The sequence below is a fragment of the Lathamus discolor genome, chromosome 20, assembly GCF_037157495.1.
Source record: "Lathamus discolor isolate bLatDis1 chromosome 20, bLatDis1.hap1, whole genome shotgun sequence".
Lineage (NCBI taxonomy): Eukaryota > Metazoa > Chordata > Aves > Psittaciformes > Psittacidae > Lathamus > Lathamus discolor.
Genome location: NC_088903.1, coordinates 5,618,851 through 5,633,075, shown reverse-complemented (window position 1 = coordinate 5,633,075; position 14,225 = coordinate 5,618,851). Strand labels below are relative to the sequence as shown.

Below are 14,225 nucleotides of genomic sequence, written 5' to 3'. Positions count from 1 at the left end.
GAGCGGGGGCGCCGGGCCCGGGCGGGGGGAGCCCGGCTGCGTTCTGCGGGTCCAGCGTCCCGCGGCCACGGAATCCCAGCCTGGGGCGGGGTGGACGGGACCGTAAAGCTCCTCCAGCTCCAGCCCCTGCCACGAGCAGGGACCCCTTCCACTGGAGCAGCTTGCTCCAAGCCCCTGTGTCCAACCTGGCCTTGAGCACTGCCAGGGATGGGGCAGCCACAGCTTCTCTGGGCACCCTGTGCCAGCGCCTCAGCGCCCTCACAGGGAAGAGCTTCTGCCTAAGAGCTCAGCTCAGTCTCCCCTCTGCAGGTTAAAGCCATTCCCCTTGGCCTATACCTGATGCCTGAACAGCATCTTCCTTGCTAATGATGAAGAGAGATGTTTGTTCACCTGCAGTCTCTTCCTGTCTGCAGGCACTGATGTGACAGCTCCCGTATTCCTCTGGAGCTTTGCTGGCTGGCGGCGCTGGCTGGTGCTGACTCGGGGAGCTGTTTGATGGGACATCTTCCATCTCACCTCAGATCAAGGCCGGGGCTCTCTCTGCCTCTCAGCGCCTCTTTGTGAAACAAGACGGGATCTCTGAGATCCTGCAGCTGGGCAGGAGGCAACAGGGGGGGTTATTTAAGGAAGGACACGTGGCTGCAGGCAGAAATGGCAGCCCAGGAAGTGTGGGAAGCTCTGTGGGATCGGGTGGCTCTGGTCTTGGGAACCGGGAGAGGCTCTTGGGGAAAGGGCATCCGAGGCCTCCCCTGCTCCTGGAGGCAGTGCTGCCGCGGCAGCAGGGAGGGTGAAGGATGCTCGTGGGGTTGAACAGGGCCAGGATGAGGCCTGGGGGTGGCAGCTCTGACCCAAAGGGGACACAGCCCCACAGCACCTCGTGATGCCCCCATCTTGTGCTCTTCCTCCTCCATCTCCTCTCCATGGCCATGCCCAGGGGCTGCTGCTTCAACGGGCAGAGCAGTAGCAGGTACTTCCCTCCCCGGGAGGTGTTTGCGGACATTCCAGTTACTGGCAGAGCTTCCACCCTCTGGAATTCCTGGGACCCAGTTACCTGGGCTTGGTGAGCACAGCAAATCCTCTGGGAAGTGATGCTGGGTTCAGAACAAGGTTTTATTGGCAAAAGCCTCCCTAGTCCCAGGCAAACGAGTCCCCAGTGAAGACGGGGCAGTCCTGCTGCTGGCAAACTCTCCTGTCCCTGCAATGCAAAGCCCTCGGGAGAGCTGAAAATGATGTTGTAAACCAAGAAAGGAGGGGAAAATAACGAGCAGTAAATCCCTGCAGGGTTGGGGCTGCTCCAGTTTTCATTCCAGAGCTAAATGAAAACTGCCACTGATGTGAGTGTGAAACGATGCTCGTCCTTCCTACCCATTCCCAGGGCAGAAAAGGTGGGGAAGGTCTATTCCCTTTGCCTGAAATACCGACCACGCCGCAAAGAGAGCGTCGGGCAGGGAGGACACTCACAGGGAGCCACAAGAGCCACCAGCACCTGAGCAGGCAGAGCTCAACATCCCAACATCCCAACAGCCGCTCCCGCCGCCCTCCAAGGATGCCAGACCCAGACCCTACAGGATCCTTCCTATTGTGTTTATGGGGCAGCAGGCACGGAGCTGCCCCCCCCCATCCTCGAGGGGGTGTTTCCACCGGCGCCATCCTCATCATGCTGTGAAATCTTGGGTCACCAGGTTGAAGACGTTGCTCTCCATTGATGACTGCCACTTGCCCCAGTTCCTCTTGATCTCAGCCTGGACCTGAACCAACACCAGGGGCCGGTGCTGGCAACCAGGGCCACCAGGCAGCACCCAACGGAGGGGCAGGAGCTGCACCCAGGCCTCCACAAGGGATTCAGAGTGCAGGAAGGTGGGGACCCCCGTGCATGTCTGCGTGCACACGTGCATGGTTGTGCGCATGCTGTGCCATGCTCGTTGGGGGGCACCCCTGGGGGGGTCTGGGTGCTCACGTGTGGCTGTGGCAGCCAGGGAGCTCAGGCTGGGGACACACTCACCTCCCCATTGAGGAAGCAGTAGAGCAGAGCCACCAGGAACCCCTGGCAAGGACAGAGAGAGCACGTTTTACCCAGCTGGACCCCTTCATGCTCATCGGCTGCCTGCATTTAGCATCCCCCACACCTCTCACCCCACCCCATGGGCAGTAGAGGGTTAATGCACGTTGTTCAGTGGGCCACAACCCTTGTGCTTGGTTCCTGGTGTTCCAGGGGTGCCCAGGACACAGGCCCCTCCCAAAAGAGTGAAAAGCCCCAGCAGCACATCCCTGTGGCTCCCGGTTTGGGCTGGGGTGGGTACCTGGGGTCTCTGCCCACCCATTTGCTAGGCTGCTTGGAGCAAGCTGCTCCAGTGGAAGGTGTCCCTGCCCGTGGCAGGGTTGGGAGCTGGGTGAGCTTTAAGGTCCCTTCAACCCGAAGCACTCTGTGAGTCTCTGCTGCTGTGATCGCCCCCACTTTGTACCTGGTAGGAGCCGAGGACCAGCTCGAAGTAGAGCCGAGCGTCCACACCGATGTGCTCGGGGAAGAGCGCGAACACCACGTAGTGCACCCCGAAGAGGGGGATGAGGAGCAGCGTGGACTTCGTCAGCCTCCTGCGGAGAGCGGTGGCATGAGAGGGGCCCCGGGCCAGGCCGGGGTCCTGCTGAGCCATCACTGAGACTTGCCCAAGAGCTCGGTGTTAACCTGAAGTAGGTTTGCAATGAGATGCAGGTCTTGGGGCTCCAAGGACTGCTCTCCTCTAGGGAAGGGTCCCTGCTGCTCTGGGTCACCCCCGGAACCAGGAGAGGAAAGGTCCCCTTGCCCAAGCCAGCCCTTACATGTACTGCTGCTTGTAGTTCCTGCTGATGTCCGGGGAGCGGATCTTCTGCGCTAACATCCTGGTGACATTGAGGAAGATGAGGAAGTTCACCTGCCCCGGGAAGCCACATCTCAGGCTCCGCACAGACCCTGGCTGGATGCCCCTGTCCATGTGGGACCCCGTGGCCTGGGGTGTTCGGGGGACACACTCACAAATATGGCCAGGAGGATGGGAGCCTTGATCACCCACCAGTAAGGGCTGGTGTAGTCATCCCAGCACCTGCAGGAGAGGAGAAACGGCTCCACCACCCCTGCCCTGTCTGCACAGCTCCTCTTGCCCCACCAGAAAACAGAGATAGCCTCAAAGGGCAGCCCCATGCTCCCCTCCAGAGCCTCCCATGCAAGAGCTTCATCCCCTGGGGCTTGCACGGGGACACGTGGGCTGCAGAAGGAAGGGGGTGGCTGCTCTTACCCGTGGTTGTCGTACTGCAGCCTGGTGACCGCCCATACGCAGACTGTGAGCATGGGGACGCCTGCAAGGACAGGAGCCAGGCAGGGATATGGAGACCCACAGGGGCTCTGGGGAACCCCTGTACCTCCCTTTCAGCCCCCAGACCACGTGTCTGGGCCCGGGGGTGTCAGGGAGGTGACGTTCCCCCTTCTCCAGGTTTTAAAAGGAGCCCGCTGGTGGTGAGGCATCTGTGCCGCGTCCTGGTCACCCTCCTCCACTTCCATGCGCTCTTAACATGGGTGTCTGGGACAGGTGACTCCAGCCCCAGATGGATGCAGGAAGAAGGAAGGAGCTGTCTCTGCCCCATCCTGACCACGCTCGGGGTGGGTTGGCATTGGGCGCCGTTGCAAAGGCTTTGCTCAGCGTTGGCAAGCATTTCTCTTTTGAGTGATCCTGCACACGTGCCGCAAGGGCAGGGATCAGGCCGGGCTGCCCAACCAGCCCCAGGGGCTGGCAGGAGGCACAGGGCTGTGCAGAGACGCTGGGGTGGGGGCCAAGAGCAGCCAAGTGAACCTTGGTGCCTGTGGAGCTCAGACCAGATGGGTCTCAGAGCAGGCAATCCCCAAAAGTGCCTGGTGTGGGTCAGAGGGACGATGCTGGGGAGCTCCGCACTCACCCCAGCCGATGAGGATGTACCACCAGATGTACCTCTTGTCCGAGGTGAAGGCGAGCAGCAGCAGCGTCTGCAGGTACATGCCCTCCACCAGCAGCCAGTAGAAGTTGGCCAGGACCGAGTACTGGAAGAAGGCGATGGCTGCTTTGCAGCTCACCTGGGAGGAGGAGGAGGAGGAGGAAGGCTCAGGGGTGCTGGCTGGCATTAGACTCTGCCTGGGGGCACAGGACATGGTCAGCTCCTGTCCATCTGCTCAGGGAGACCTGTGATGGCCTTTCAGAGCATCCCAGGGACGCTGCACTGGTCCTGCACGTCCCCTGCCGCCCCTCCTGCACCATGCCTGGGCTGGGACTTGCTGCCTTACCGTTGACATGGTGCAGTGATCAATGGACTCGTCTGAGAAGAGGACGGCATCTTTGAGGAACACAGCGGCTCCACGCAGGATGAAGGAGGTGAAGAAGTGGATGTGGATCGAATTCCTGGTGCAATGCAGCTTCCTATGGGAGAGACGTGCTGTGGCCGGGGAGGAGCAGGGAGAGCAGATGGGCTCCTTCAGGAGCCACTTCTGGAGCCCTACCTGAAGCAGGAGAAGATGCCGATGGCCAGGAGCAGGGCTGCCAGGGACGTGGAGTAACCGCAGGTGTAAAGAACCTTCATGGTGACAAAATAGCTCCTCTGGAAGGGAAAGCACCAGCGGGGCTGGGAGTCACTGCCCTGCGATGGGCAGGGAGGCTGCAGGGCGATGCCCCAGCCCTTGCCCAGCCCAGCTCAGACCCCTCCAGGCAGCGCAGCACCCAGGATGAAGCCAACTCCATATCCCCGAGGGCACATTCATGTTCCATTGCCCAACGGCACGGGTCAGGGGGTGTCCCACGGCCCCTGGGGACCCGCTTACCTTCTCCTCGGTGTTGTTGCTGCCGATGGGCTCCAGCTCGCAGGCGCTGTAGTAGGGAGGGCTGGGGAGGCTCCATCCCGACTCGGTGCAGTTCCTCCGGATCAGCGCTGCAGCAGCAAGAAGGGACCTCACGGAAGGCACGGGCATCACCTCTGCATCAGCACCCCCAGATGTCCAGCCCGGGGATGGCACCTGCTCTCCGGGATGGAGCCTAAACCCCAGCGCCAGCATCCCCGTATCCAGATCCCCAATATCCAAACGGTTCCGGAGATCAGGAACGACGCCTCAGGCACTGGAACTGGCTGCCCAGGGCAGTGCTGGGGTCACCGTCCCTGGAAGTGTTCACGGGCAGGGACCCCTTCCACCGGAGCAGCTTGCTCCAAGCCCCTGCGTCCAACCTGGCCTTGAGCACTGCCAGGGATGGGGCAGCCACAGCTTCTCTGGGCACCCTGTGCCAGCGCCTCAGCACCCTCACAGGGAAGAGCTTCTGCCTAAGAGCTCAGCTCAGTCTCCCCTCGGGCAGCTGATGGGACTTGGGATGCTTGGTACCGGCTGATGGAAGGGTTGGGGATTCTTTTTGGCAGCACCCTTTGCATTGCAGTACGTGCCAAGCTCTCGGGTGGGGCAGAGGGAGCAGAGGGGAAGGGCGGGGGGGTGGGGGGGGAGGCACAGGGCCCCAGGGCAGGCAGGGGATGAACGCCCCCCCCCCCGGCTGCATTCGCTGCACCGCACCTTTGGTCCTCTTGAAGACGTGGAGGATGCCGGGGCAGGCGAGGGCCCGGGACTGGCCGCGGGGCGCTGCGGGCCAGCAGCTGACTCCGTCCCACTCCGTCGGGCAGCCTGGGAGGGACGGGCCGGTCACCGCCGGCGGGACGGGACGTGTTGGGCACGCACAGAGCCCCTCGGGCACACGGATGTAACGGGAGAGCCGCGGTCACCCGATCCACGGGGCCGCGCCGTCCCCCTCTGGAACGAGGAGCATCCCGGCTCCTCTTCTGGGAGCCACCTCCCCCGGCGCTGAGGTCCCCTTTTAGCCCCGCGGCGAGATGGGAGCTGCTGTTTCCTGGGGGTGCCTCAGACCCTGAGCTCCTGGGGGAAACCCCAGGGATGGGGGGGGGGGGGGGGGGTAGGGGAAGGGCTGGGGCTTTCCTGGGGGCATCTATAATAGCGCGGAGTTATCCCGGATTTCTGCAGCCGGGTCAGCTCAGGGTGTCTCCAACCCGAGGGAGAAGAGGAGAAAGCAGGACTCGCGGGAGAGCACTCAGCTCAAACGTGTTTGTTCGCCTTCTCTCTCCAGCACCAAGTTCATCTTTCAATGAGTCTCCAATCACCCTGGAAATGAGCATGGCCAAGCAGACGTGGGGCCATGAGGGATGAGTGCTGCAGCAGAGCAGGATGAGCCATGGACACCACGCTTCCAGCGCTCCTCCTTGCACATCTACATTATTAACCTCATAGATGCACATTATTAACCTGAAGCCACATCTAATCCCAGCCAGGGAATGGGGACTCAGACAAGTGTGATTGCTTTTTCTCTCATTCCAGCAAAAGGCCAGGCTTGGAGGGATTTACGGGGCTGGAATCCAGGAGAAGAAATGATGGAGGCAAGTTCTGGGGACAGGGCAAAATAAAACATGAACCCAGGAACTGGAAACATGTTCTCAGGCGGGAGGGATGCTCCTTAGCCTTTTCTCTCCCATTTCCCTAAATATACCCTCTTGCCTGCATCCATGTGCTCTCTGCAACCCACCCCTAGCAATGATCATCCTATAGAGTCCCCCTTAGCAAATCCTCGCCCTCATCCCGTGGGAGATGAGCCCTGTGCAGCTCACACTCACCCTGTTCCCCGGTGGGGGCTGGTGTTTGCCTTTCGCTCCTGATAACCTCCAGACATTCAGCTTCTTGCTCTTGGAAATAGAGGACCACGGAGCAGTCGGGATGTGTCGCTCGCACCTTGGGAAGGGGGAAAGGGCAGGCAGAGGATGCCTGAGCAGGAGGGTACCAGCCAAGAGTCACTGCTTTGCAGCCAGCGCCAGGAGAGCTTTCAGACCCTGCCATTTCCTTGGCTTTCTACCGTTTGCCTTGTAAACACCACCAGGAACCACCTCAATTATTCCTAATCCCCTCCACAAGTGCGTGATGCTCCACCAAGGCACAAGCTCCACGCAGAGGAGCTGGAGGACGGAGGGGCCCCATCAGCAGAGCAGAGATGAGCTCATCCAAAGCTTGAGCAAGGAGCCCCCGTCTTTAGGTTTTAAACCCAGCTCTTTGGGCACGACCGCTCCTTCTGCTGCTGGGGTTTGTTACCTATGGGCACGCAGCCCGGCTGCTGCAGCATCAGAGCAGGCACCCGCACAGCTTGCTGCAGGGCAGGCAGCTCCTTGGGGCCTCAGTTTCCCCTTATCAGAAGGGGACTGATGCCATCGCTCTCCTTATCCTCAAAGTGCTCCCATTGCCCTGCTTGCTTTCCTTTTCCTTTTTTCCCTTTCCCTTACCTTTCCCCCACCTTTCCCCTCTCCTTTCTGCCTTCCCTCTCCCCCCTTTTCCTTCTCTTTCCTTCCCTTTTTCCATTTAATTTTTATTTTTTCTCGCTCTTTTTTTCTTTCCTATTTTTCCCTCCCCTTCCCTTTCTTTCAATTTTCTTCTCTTCCCCACGATCCAAACCCTCCATGTTGGCTAAAGAACTTATGGAACAAAGGAGACATCCCGAAGGCTTGGCAGAGGAGCGCCGACCTGAGCCCCTCTCCCACCGGAGCCCTCGCCCTGCATTTGCTGCTGAAGCAATTTGACATCTTCTGGTGGGTTTTCCAGCCCCCCCGCGGCAGCTCAACCGCTCCACGTCCCCCATTCCAGCGGGCGCTCTGTGTCACCTTCCCTATGGCTCTGCCTGGAGATGGGGAGCGCCCCACACACGGTCCTTGACCCCAGCACCCTACACCCATCCCGACCTTCAAGCCAGTGGGTGCTTCCCAAGCCCTTGAGGTTTGGGGTCAGAGTGCGCACAGCCCCAGCACCCATGTGAGGATGGAGGGGGCGGTCCCCAGGGCAGGGCAGAGTGGAGCCACCCTGGGATGTCCCGGAGCCGGCCAGGAGCTGAACCCACAAGAGCTTTGTGGCTGCCTCCGGGCATGGTCCTAGCCCTGGGGAGCACAGAGAGGTCCCAGCATCACGCCCCCCCCCCGCAGGACACCAAACTGATCGCCCAAAGCTGCTGTGAAGGCGCCGGGGGGGGGGGGTGCAGCGGTGCCGGCAGCTCCCAGAGATGGAATCAGCCCCGGGGGGCGCAGCACAAGGGATGGGGACAGGGCTGGGGATGTGAGCCCCGGCCCGGACCGCAGACCTGCGCTCCCCAGGCTGTCACAGGCAGGGACCTGCGCGTGCTGCCCGCCCGCGGCCACCCCGCGCTCCCCGCGGATGCTTACCCACGGCGTCGGGAAGGCGAGCAGCAGGACCAGCAGAGCGCGGGTGCCGGGGGGCTGCTGTGGGCCCCGCATAGCTGGAACCACCCCTGTGCTTCCCGGTCCGCGGGTGCCCCGCCTCAGCCCCCGAGGGGCTGCGGACAGCCCAGCTCCTCCTGCATGGCCCTGCGGGGGGGGGGGGGGGGGGGGGCACTTCTGGACCCCAAATCCCAGGGAAACCCTCCCCTAACCCCGCTTCCCTGCTCCCGGCTCCCTCCAGGACCTCTCCCCGCAGCAGGACCCTGACGCGCGCCCCCGCCCCTGCCCGGCGCCGATGGGCTCGGTCTCCGCACGGCAGAGCGCGACGGCTCCGGGATGTGGCTCCACCCCCTGCGCCCTCTGCAAGCGGGGCGCCGGAGGCAGGAGCGGGTCTGGGGACCCCCCAGCCCGGCCACCGCGGGCAGCAGCGCAGGGGGGACGTGGAGTTCCTGGAGCGAGGGCAGAGGAGGGCGCGGAGCTGCTGCGAGGGCTGGAGCAGCTCTGCTCTGGAGCCAGGCTGGGAGAGCTGGGCTGGGGCAGCCTGGAGAAGAGAAGGCTCCTGAAGGGGAGACCTGAGAGCAGCTCCAGTGCCTAAAGGGGCTGCAGGAAACCTGGAGAGGGGCTTGGGACAAGGGCCTGTAGGGACAGGCCAGGGGGAATGGCTTGAACCTGCCCGAGGGGAGACTGAGCTGAGCTCTTAGGCAGAAGCTCTTCCCTGTGAGGGTGCTGAGGCGCTGGCACAGGGTGCCCAGAGAAGCTGTGGCTGCCCCATCCCTGGCAGTGCTCAAGGCCAGGTTGGACACAGGGGCTTGGAGCAAGCTGCTCCAGTGGAAGGGGTCCCTGCCCACGGCGGGGGTTGGAGCTGGTTGGAACTCAGCCCCCCGCGGCAGCCTGAGCTCCTTTGTGTTGTTATCAGCTGCCCAGATGCAGCATCCCCAAACACCTCCCAGTTCCGGAATGCAGCCCCAGAGACCGGGAAACAGGCACCAGGAGCGCGGGGCACAGGTCAGGAGCAGACCCGTATCCCACCAGCAGCGATGGACGGGACCTGTGGAGACCACAGCGTGGTGGGACTTGGGATTTTAGGGCAGGTCCCAAAGCCGGAAGCTGTGAGGTGCTGCCGGTGGGGCTGAGCAGCCCCAGCTCTGGGACCAGCCTGGGAGCAGTAGCAAGGCGCAGGTGAACCCTCACTCCCTGCTCCCGGCCCTTCCCTCTGGGGAAACCCCATGGGGGGCACAACCCACCCCTGCCCCGCAGCCCCGTGCAGGGCGGGGGGGTATCCCGGGGCCACGCTGCAGGGAAACCCAGCCCAGGGACACTCCTCCCCCGGGCAGGGTTTGTTTGGCTGCTCCTAGGGCAGCTCTAGCAACGAGCCCTGCTCCGGCTCCCTCATCCCATTGCCCTGCCGGGCCCAGCCATGGAGCTGGGAGCAGCGGGGGACCCCCGTGGGGTCTGCAGGGACACCCCAGCAGGGACCTGCATCATCCCGCGCAGGGTAAGCCCGGGAGAGCCGTCCTGCCTCTGGGTTTATGGGATGCTCATGAGGAAAGGGTTGGGAAAACGGGAGGGGGTCGGGGTTTGGGGGGGGCACTGGGGTCCGCTCTCTGCAGGATGCCTCCCCGGGGCCCTGGGGATGCCGCCCGTGCACAGGAACGTGTCCCCAGGGGCGCCGTTCACCCCAGCTTGCAGGGATGGGGAGGCAGGGACCAGCGCAAGGTCCGCTCCTCCCTGCCCCGCTCCCTGCTCCCGCCGGGGCCGCCGGCTCCTGCCTTGACCCGGGCGCGGAGATCCCGGGGTTTCCTCCCTGCCTTCCAGCCCCGGCCGCCGGTGAGGATCCTGCAGCAGCTCCCGGGGCCCGCGCCGGCGCTGGAGCCCGGCCCCGGAGCCCCGCGCGTCCGCGGAGGTGCGTGATGGATGCGGCGCTCACCCGGGTTAACCTCGACCTCCTCCCGCTCCCGGCCGCTCAGCACGGGGGGGGGGGCACTGGGGCTGAGCCCGCCCTCCGCAGCCTCAGAGCCGCTGCACCGCGGCGGATCCCATGGGATGCGATTTCGGGGGCTTTAAACCAGCCTGGAAGTCGGGGCTGGCTTTGGCCGAGCCAGGGTGCTCCCAGGGCGCGGTCTGGGGGCTGCTTGTTGAAATCCATCTCTCGCTGCTCTCCAAAACCCCGTTTCACGTGGGGATGGAGGCGGGAGCATCACCAGGGTCAGCCGGGGCGATACCGGCTCCTTGGCCATGGGAGGTGGGATGGGAGTGGGACACACGCCAGCCCCAGGCCCATGGGATGTGCAGGCAAAGACCCACTGTCCAGGGGGGCTTCAGCCAACCTCATGCAAGCCAGGATCCATCCAGCTGGATGGGGGGAGCAGAGAGGGGGTGGTTGTGGGGCCTGGGACTTGCTATGGGGTGAGGGAAGGGGGGAAGGTTGAGCTGCCTTTAAGGATACACAGAGCAACAGGCACGCTGAAAACTGGAGTGAGCAGAGAACAGAGATCCCAGCCCAGCACCTCACAGCCCTGCGGTGCTTATCCATTGGGATGGGAGGGATCCATCAGGAGCTGCCAGCCCTTTGTGTACCTTCTCGTCCCTGCTCAGTGCCTGGCTGCTGGCCCGTTCCCTCCTCATGGATCCAGCTCCAGGCACCTCCCACTTGTGCTGCAATCAGGGCTCCTCGCTGGAGGGGCAGGATGGGTGCCCTGGGAGCACATCCCTGCGGCTGTGAAAGCATTTTGGGATCTGACACATGGGGTACGGGGATGCCCAAACCCTTCTTTACCCTGGCTGATGCTAACAGGAGCTCACAGGGCTTGTGCACAACAGGACCTCAGGGGCAGCCCCTCCAGGAGGTGTTTTGTATGGGAAGCTCATGCCTGCGGCACATGGGGATGTTTTAATGGGGATGCAGAGCAGGATTGCCCCCAGCAGCTGCCCCACAGCTTCTGGCTGCTCTGGGGCTGCTCTGGGCCCCAGCTCCTCGTGTGGAGCCAAAGCAGGAGCTGGGGAGGCACCGAGCATCCCCATCCTGCTCCTCGGCTGGACCCAGCTCCACAGGCGCTTGGTCCGGGGAACAGAGATGGGAGCAGCCCCCGTGGCCCAGCCCCAGCTCCTGCCTCCTTTGAGGGGTTCTGAGCTCCCTGTGCACGACAAAGCAGAGCTGAGGCAGTGCCCCCCGTGCAGTGCCAGCCCCAGGACACCAGCTCTGCTGCCCGCTGCCAAGGCAGAGCCTTTGCCAAGGCACTGAGCGCTGCCAGGACCAGAGCCATCCTCCTCCAAACGGGTGGGAAGGCTGATGCCTCCAGCACCACTGATCACCTCTTGTGAGCAGCCTCCAGCAAGCCACAGCAGATGTTTAATCACATTTGCAGGGAAGAAAAGGGCTGGAACGGGGCTATTCTTGAGCTTTATCCAAGCACAAATAATCTTGAAGTGCCGCATGGGCCTTCCATGCGTGGGGGGAGCCTGGCTTCGCTCCCACTGCTGGGGCACAGGGATAAGCCTCAACCCGCCCCAGCCGAGGCTGCGCTGCTGGTGCCCTCCCTCTGGTCCCTCTGACGCAGGGCCCTGCCTCTCCAGCAGATTTCATGGAGCTGATGATGATCCAGAGCTCCCAGATGCACCAGGTGCTGATGAACAGCCTGGCGCTGTCGGCGCTGACAGCCTTTGGGTTTGGGCCATCCCCAGCCGCTGCCCAGGTAAGGGTCAGGGGTGCTGGATGGGCCAAGGGCCCATGAAGAGGAGCAAAAGGGTGGGCAAAGGGACCCTCGCAGAGGTGCTCAGGAGAGCAGGATGTGCGGGTCCTGCTCCGGCACAGCACGAGCCCCCTCCTGCCTGGTTCCAGCCCTTCTCAGTTCAGGCTCTGCAGCCCTTAGGGGCTCTTTGTGCTGGCTTGGCCCCGGCTCTGCCAGCGCAGAACACAGCCAGGCCGCTCGCAGGTGACGCATCCCAGCTGGGAAGGGGCAGGAGCCTCCCTGTGCCGCGGCGTGGGGCTGACACCGACGTGGGGCTCCGGTCCAAAGCCATCTCCAACCAAAGGCTGTGCCTGTTGCGCCGCAGCGCTCAGATCCAGCCAGCTCTTCCCAGCTGCGTCCTGAGGTCCCTTCCATGGGGCTGCCACCTCCGTGTGTCCCCAGCAGGCTCCTCGGGGGGCTGACCGTGGGGTGGGATGGAGCCGTGCTGCGGCTCCGTGGGAGTTCCCTTGACGGTGCCTTTGGGAGCTGTGCCCCAGGGAAACGGCTGCTGAAAGGGGCCTCTTGTTCATCCCTGCAGGCCGTGGAGGGGCCTTTGCAGACAGCGGAGGGAGAGGAGGCCGTGGTGTTCCACCACCACTACATCCCCTACCCCTGCCCTCCTCCCGCCCTGGCGTGGCCGGGCCCGGTACAGGAGCGGGGCCCGGCGGCCGTGCGGTACCTGGGCTCAGGAGCTGACGAGGAGCTGTGAGTAACGGGGGTGCTGCTTTGTGCCTCCCATGCGGTGCAAGAGGGCTCCGGCCCGAGCTGGCACACGAGGGCTCACCCTTGCTCCCATCCCCACTCCCCTCCCGCAGCGCGGTACCACCCCCCCCACCCCCCAGCGCCACCGGGACCGTGGAAGCCAGCGTCCCCCCAGCACCGGGTAAGGACGCACCTTCCCTATGGCCCTCAGGGGCAATGCTCTCACCGCCGGGCATGCATCGACCCGGCAGAGACTGAGCCCCCCTGCTCCCTCTGTCCGTGCGGGCTGGGGGTGCCTTTGGGCAGCCCCCAGCTCCTCCTTTCTCCCCACAGAGTACTACAACGCGGTCGAGGAGAGGCTGTGAGCTCCGTGCTCCTCAGGATGGTTTCTCCTGCACGTCCCAGCCCTCGACCCCATTGGATCACAGAATCATCGAGGCTGGAAGGACGTGACCTGCTCCAAGCCCCTGCCGAGGCAGGGCTGCCCGGATACACAGGGATGCTGAGCGCCATACCCATTGTTTGAGGGTGGCACTTCGTGCACATTGGCTTCCTCCCCACAAGCCACCCCATCACAAAGCCTGTCACAAACCCCAGCTGACAGAGTGACCCCAAACAGGAACAGGCTTTATCTCGGTGCTCTGCAGAGGGCTCCTCCCCAGCAGGTTGGTGCTGACATCCCGGCGCTGGCTGGACAGCGTGTGTCTGCCAAGCCACGAGGATGCTGCAGCACAGCCTGTGCTCGGGGGGGTGGTACCAGCCCAGGTGGTCCTGGTCTTCGTTAGTCCCTTTGGATCTCAGTGGAGCACATTGCCTGTAATTAATGTGCTTTGTTAAGGAAGCTCCCTGCTGTCACTAATTGAGCATCTGTAATTACGAGGCTGCTGGATCTGAGCCTGAGTGCGGGGCTGCCTCCAGGCTGGGGGGGGTGAGGCTCTTGTGGGGCACATAGGTGCCTGATGTGGGTACTTTGGGGAGGGGCTGATGGGTGGTGCTGGGAAGCAGAATGGGGTGCTCCTGGCGATCACCCCCTGCGCTGGGCACTGGTGGGGCCGCACCTCGAATCCTGTGCTCAGCTCTGGGCCCTACACTCAAGGAGAGACGTTGAGGGGCTGGAGCGGGGCCAGAGAAGGGAACGGAGCTGGTGCAGGGCCTGGAGCACAGCGGGGATGGGGAACGGCTGAGGGACCTGGGGGGTTCAGATGGAGAAGAGAAGGCTCCGGGGGGACCTGATGGCTCCCTACAAGTGCCTGACAGGAGGATGGAGCCAGGAGGGGCTGGGCTCTGCTCCCAAGGAACAAGGGATGGGACAAGAGGAACCGGCCTCAAGCTGCACCAGGGCAGGTTTAGATGGAGCTGAGGAACAATTCCTGCCCCAGAGGGTGCTCAGGCATTGGCACAGGCTGCCCAGGGCAGGACTGCAGGCACCGGCCCTGCAAGTGCTCGCACACCGTGGAGGAGGCCGCTGTGCCTCGTGGTGGTGGCCCTGGCAGCGCTGCGGTAAGGGCTCGCCCCGACACCCTCCGGCCCGCGGCGCCTGTC

At 63.4% G+C, this 14,225-nt stretch overlaps 2 protein-coding genes across 4 annotated transcripts; one reads left to right on the top strand and one right to left on the bottom strand.

Annotated features, from left to right (window-relative positions):
* Window positions 1–1,435: 1,435 nt before the first annotated feature.
* Window positions 1,436–8,338, bottom strand: LOC136024043 (vasoactive intestinal polypeptide receptor 1-like). The gene is made up of 13 exons (XM_065699103.1): window positions 8,239–8,338; window positions 6,655–6,769; window positions 5,549–5,656; window positions 4,817–4,923; window positions 4,499–4,596; window positions 4,286–4,418; window positions 3,925–4,078; window positions 3,270–3,330; window positions 3,011–3,077; window positions 2,818–2,909; window positions 2,463–2,592; window positions 2,003–2,044; window positions 1,436–1,748 (listed from the first exon to the last, which is right to left on the bottom strand). The coding sequence occupies exons 1-13, from the start codon at window positions 8,308–8,310 to the stop codon at window positions 1,656–1,658; spliced, it is 1,272 nt and encodes a 423-aa protein (XP_065555175.1). The 5' UTR covers window positions 8,311–8,338; the 3' UTR covers window positions 1,436–1,655.
* A 1,275-nt stretch (window positions 8,339–9,613) lies between these two features.
* On the top strand, window positions 9,614–13,506 carry PRR29 (proline rich 29). Of its 3 annotated transcripts, XM_065699197.1 has the most exons (6): window positions 9,614–9,748; window positions 10,069–10,156; window positions 11,827–11,945; window positions 12,520–12,686; window positions 12,797–12,864; window positions 13,017–13,506. In XM_065699197.1, the coding sequence occupies exons 1-6, from the start codon at window positions 9,671–9,673 to the stop codon at window positions 13,046–13,048; spliced, it is 552 nt and encodes a 183-aa protein (XP_065555269.1). In that variant the 5' UTR covers window positions 9,614–9,670; the 3' UTR covers window positions 13,049–13,506. The 3 variants fall into 3 exon arrangements, with proteins under 3 accessions (XP_065555269.1, XP_065555268.1, XP_065555267.1); XM_065699196.1 differs by having other exon boundaries at window positions 11,830–11,945; window positions 12,797–13,506; XM_065699195.1 differs by having other exon boundaries at window positions 12,797–13,506.
* Window positions 13,507–14,225: the final 719 nt, after the last annotated feature.

Coding starts and splice junctions, on each gene's coding strand:
- PRR29 (XM_065699195.1), top strand. CDS start 9,671: ATGGAGCTGGGAGCAGCGGGGGACCCCCGTGGGGTCTGCAGGGACACC. Junction 9,749..10,068: donor CCTGCATCATCCCGCGCAGG/GTAAGCCCGGGA, acceptor CCTGCCTTCCAG/CCCCGGCCGCCGGTGAGGAT. Junction 12,687..12,796: donor TCAGGAGCTGACGAGGAGCT/GTGAGTAACGGG, acceptor CCCCTCCCGCAG/CGCGGTACCACCCCCCCCAC.
- LOC136024043 (XM_065699103.1), bottom strand. CDS start 8,310: ATGCGGGGCCCACAGCAGCCCCCCGGCACCCGCGCTCTGCTGGTCCTG. Junction 4,597..4,816: donor GCAACAACACCGAGGAGAAG/GTAAGCGGGTCC, acceptor TTTCCCTTCCAG/AGGAGCTATTTTGTCACCAT. Junction 3,331..3,924: donor GTACATCCTCATCGGCTGGG/GTGAGTGCGGAG, acceptor CTGTCCTTGCAG/GCGTCCCCATGCTCACAGTC.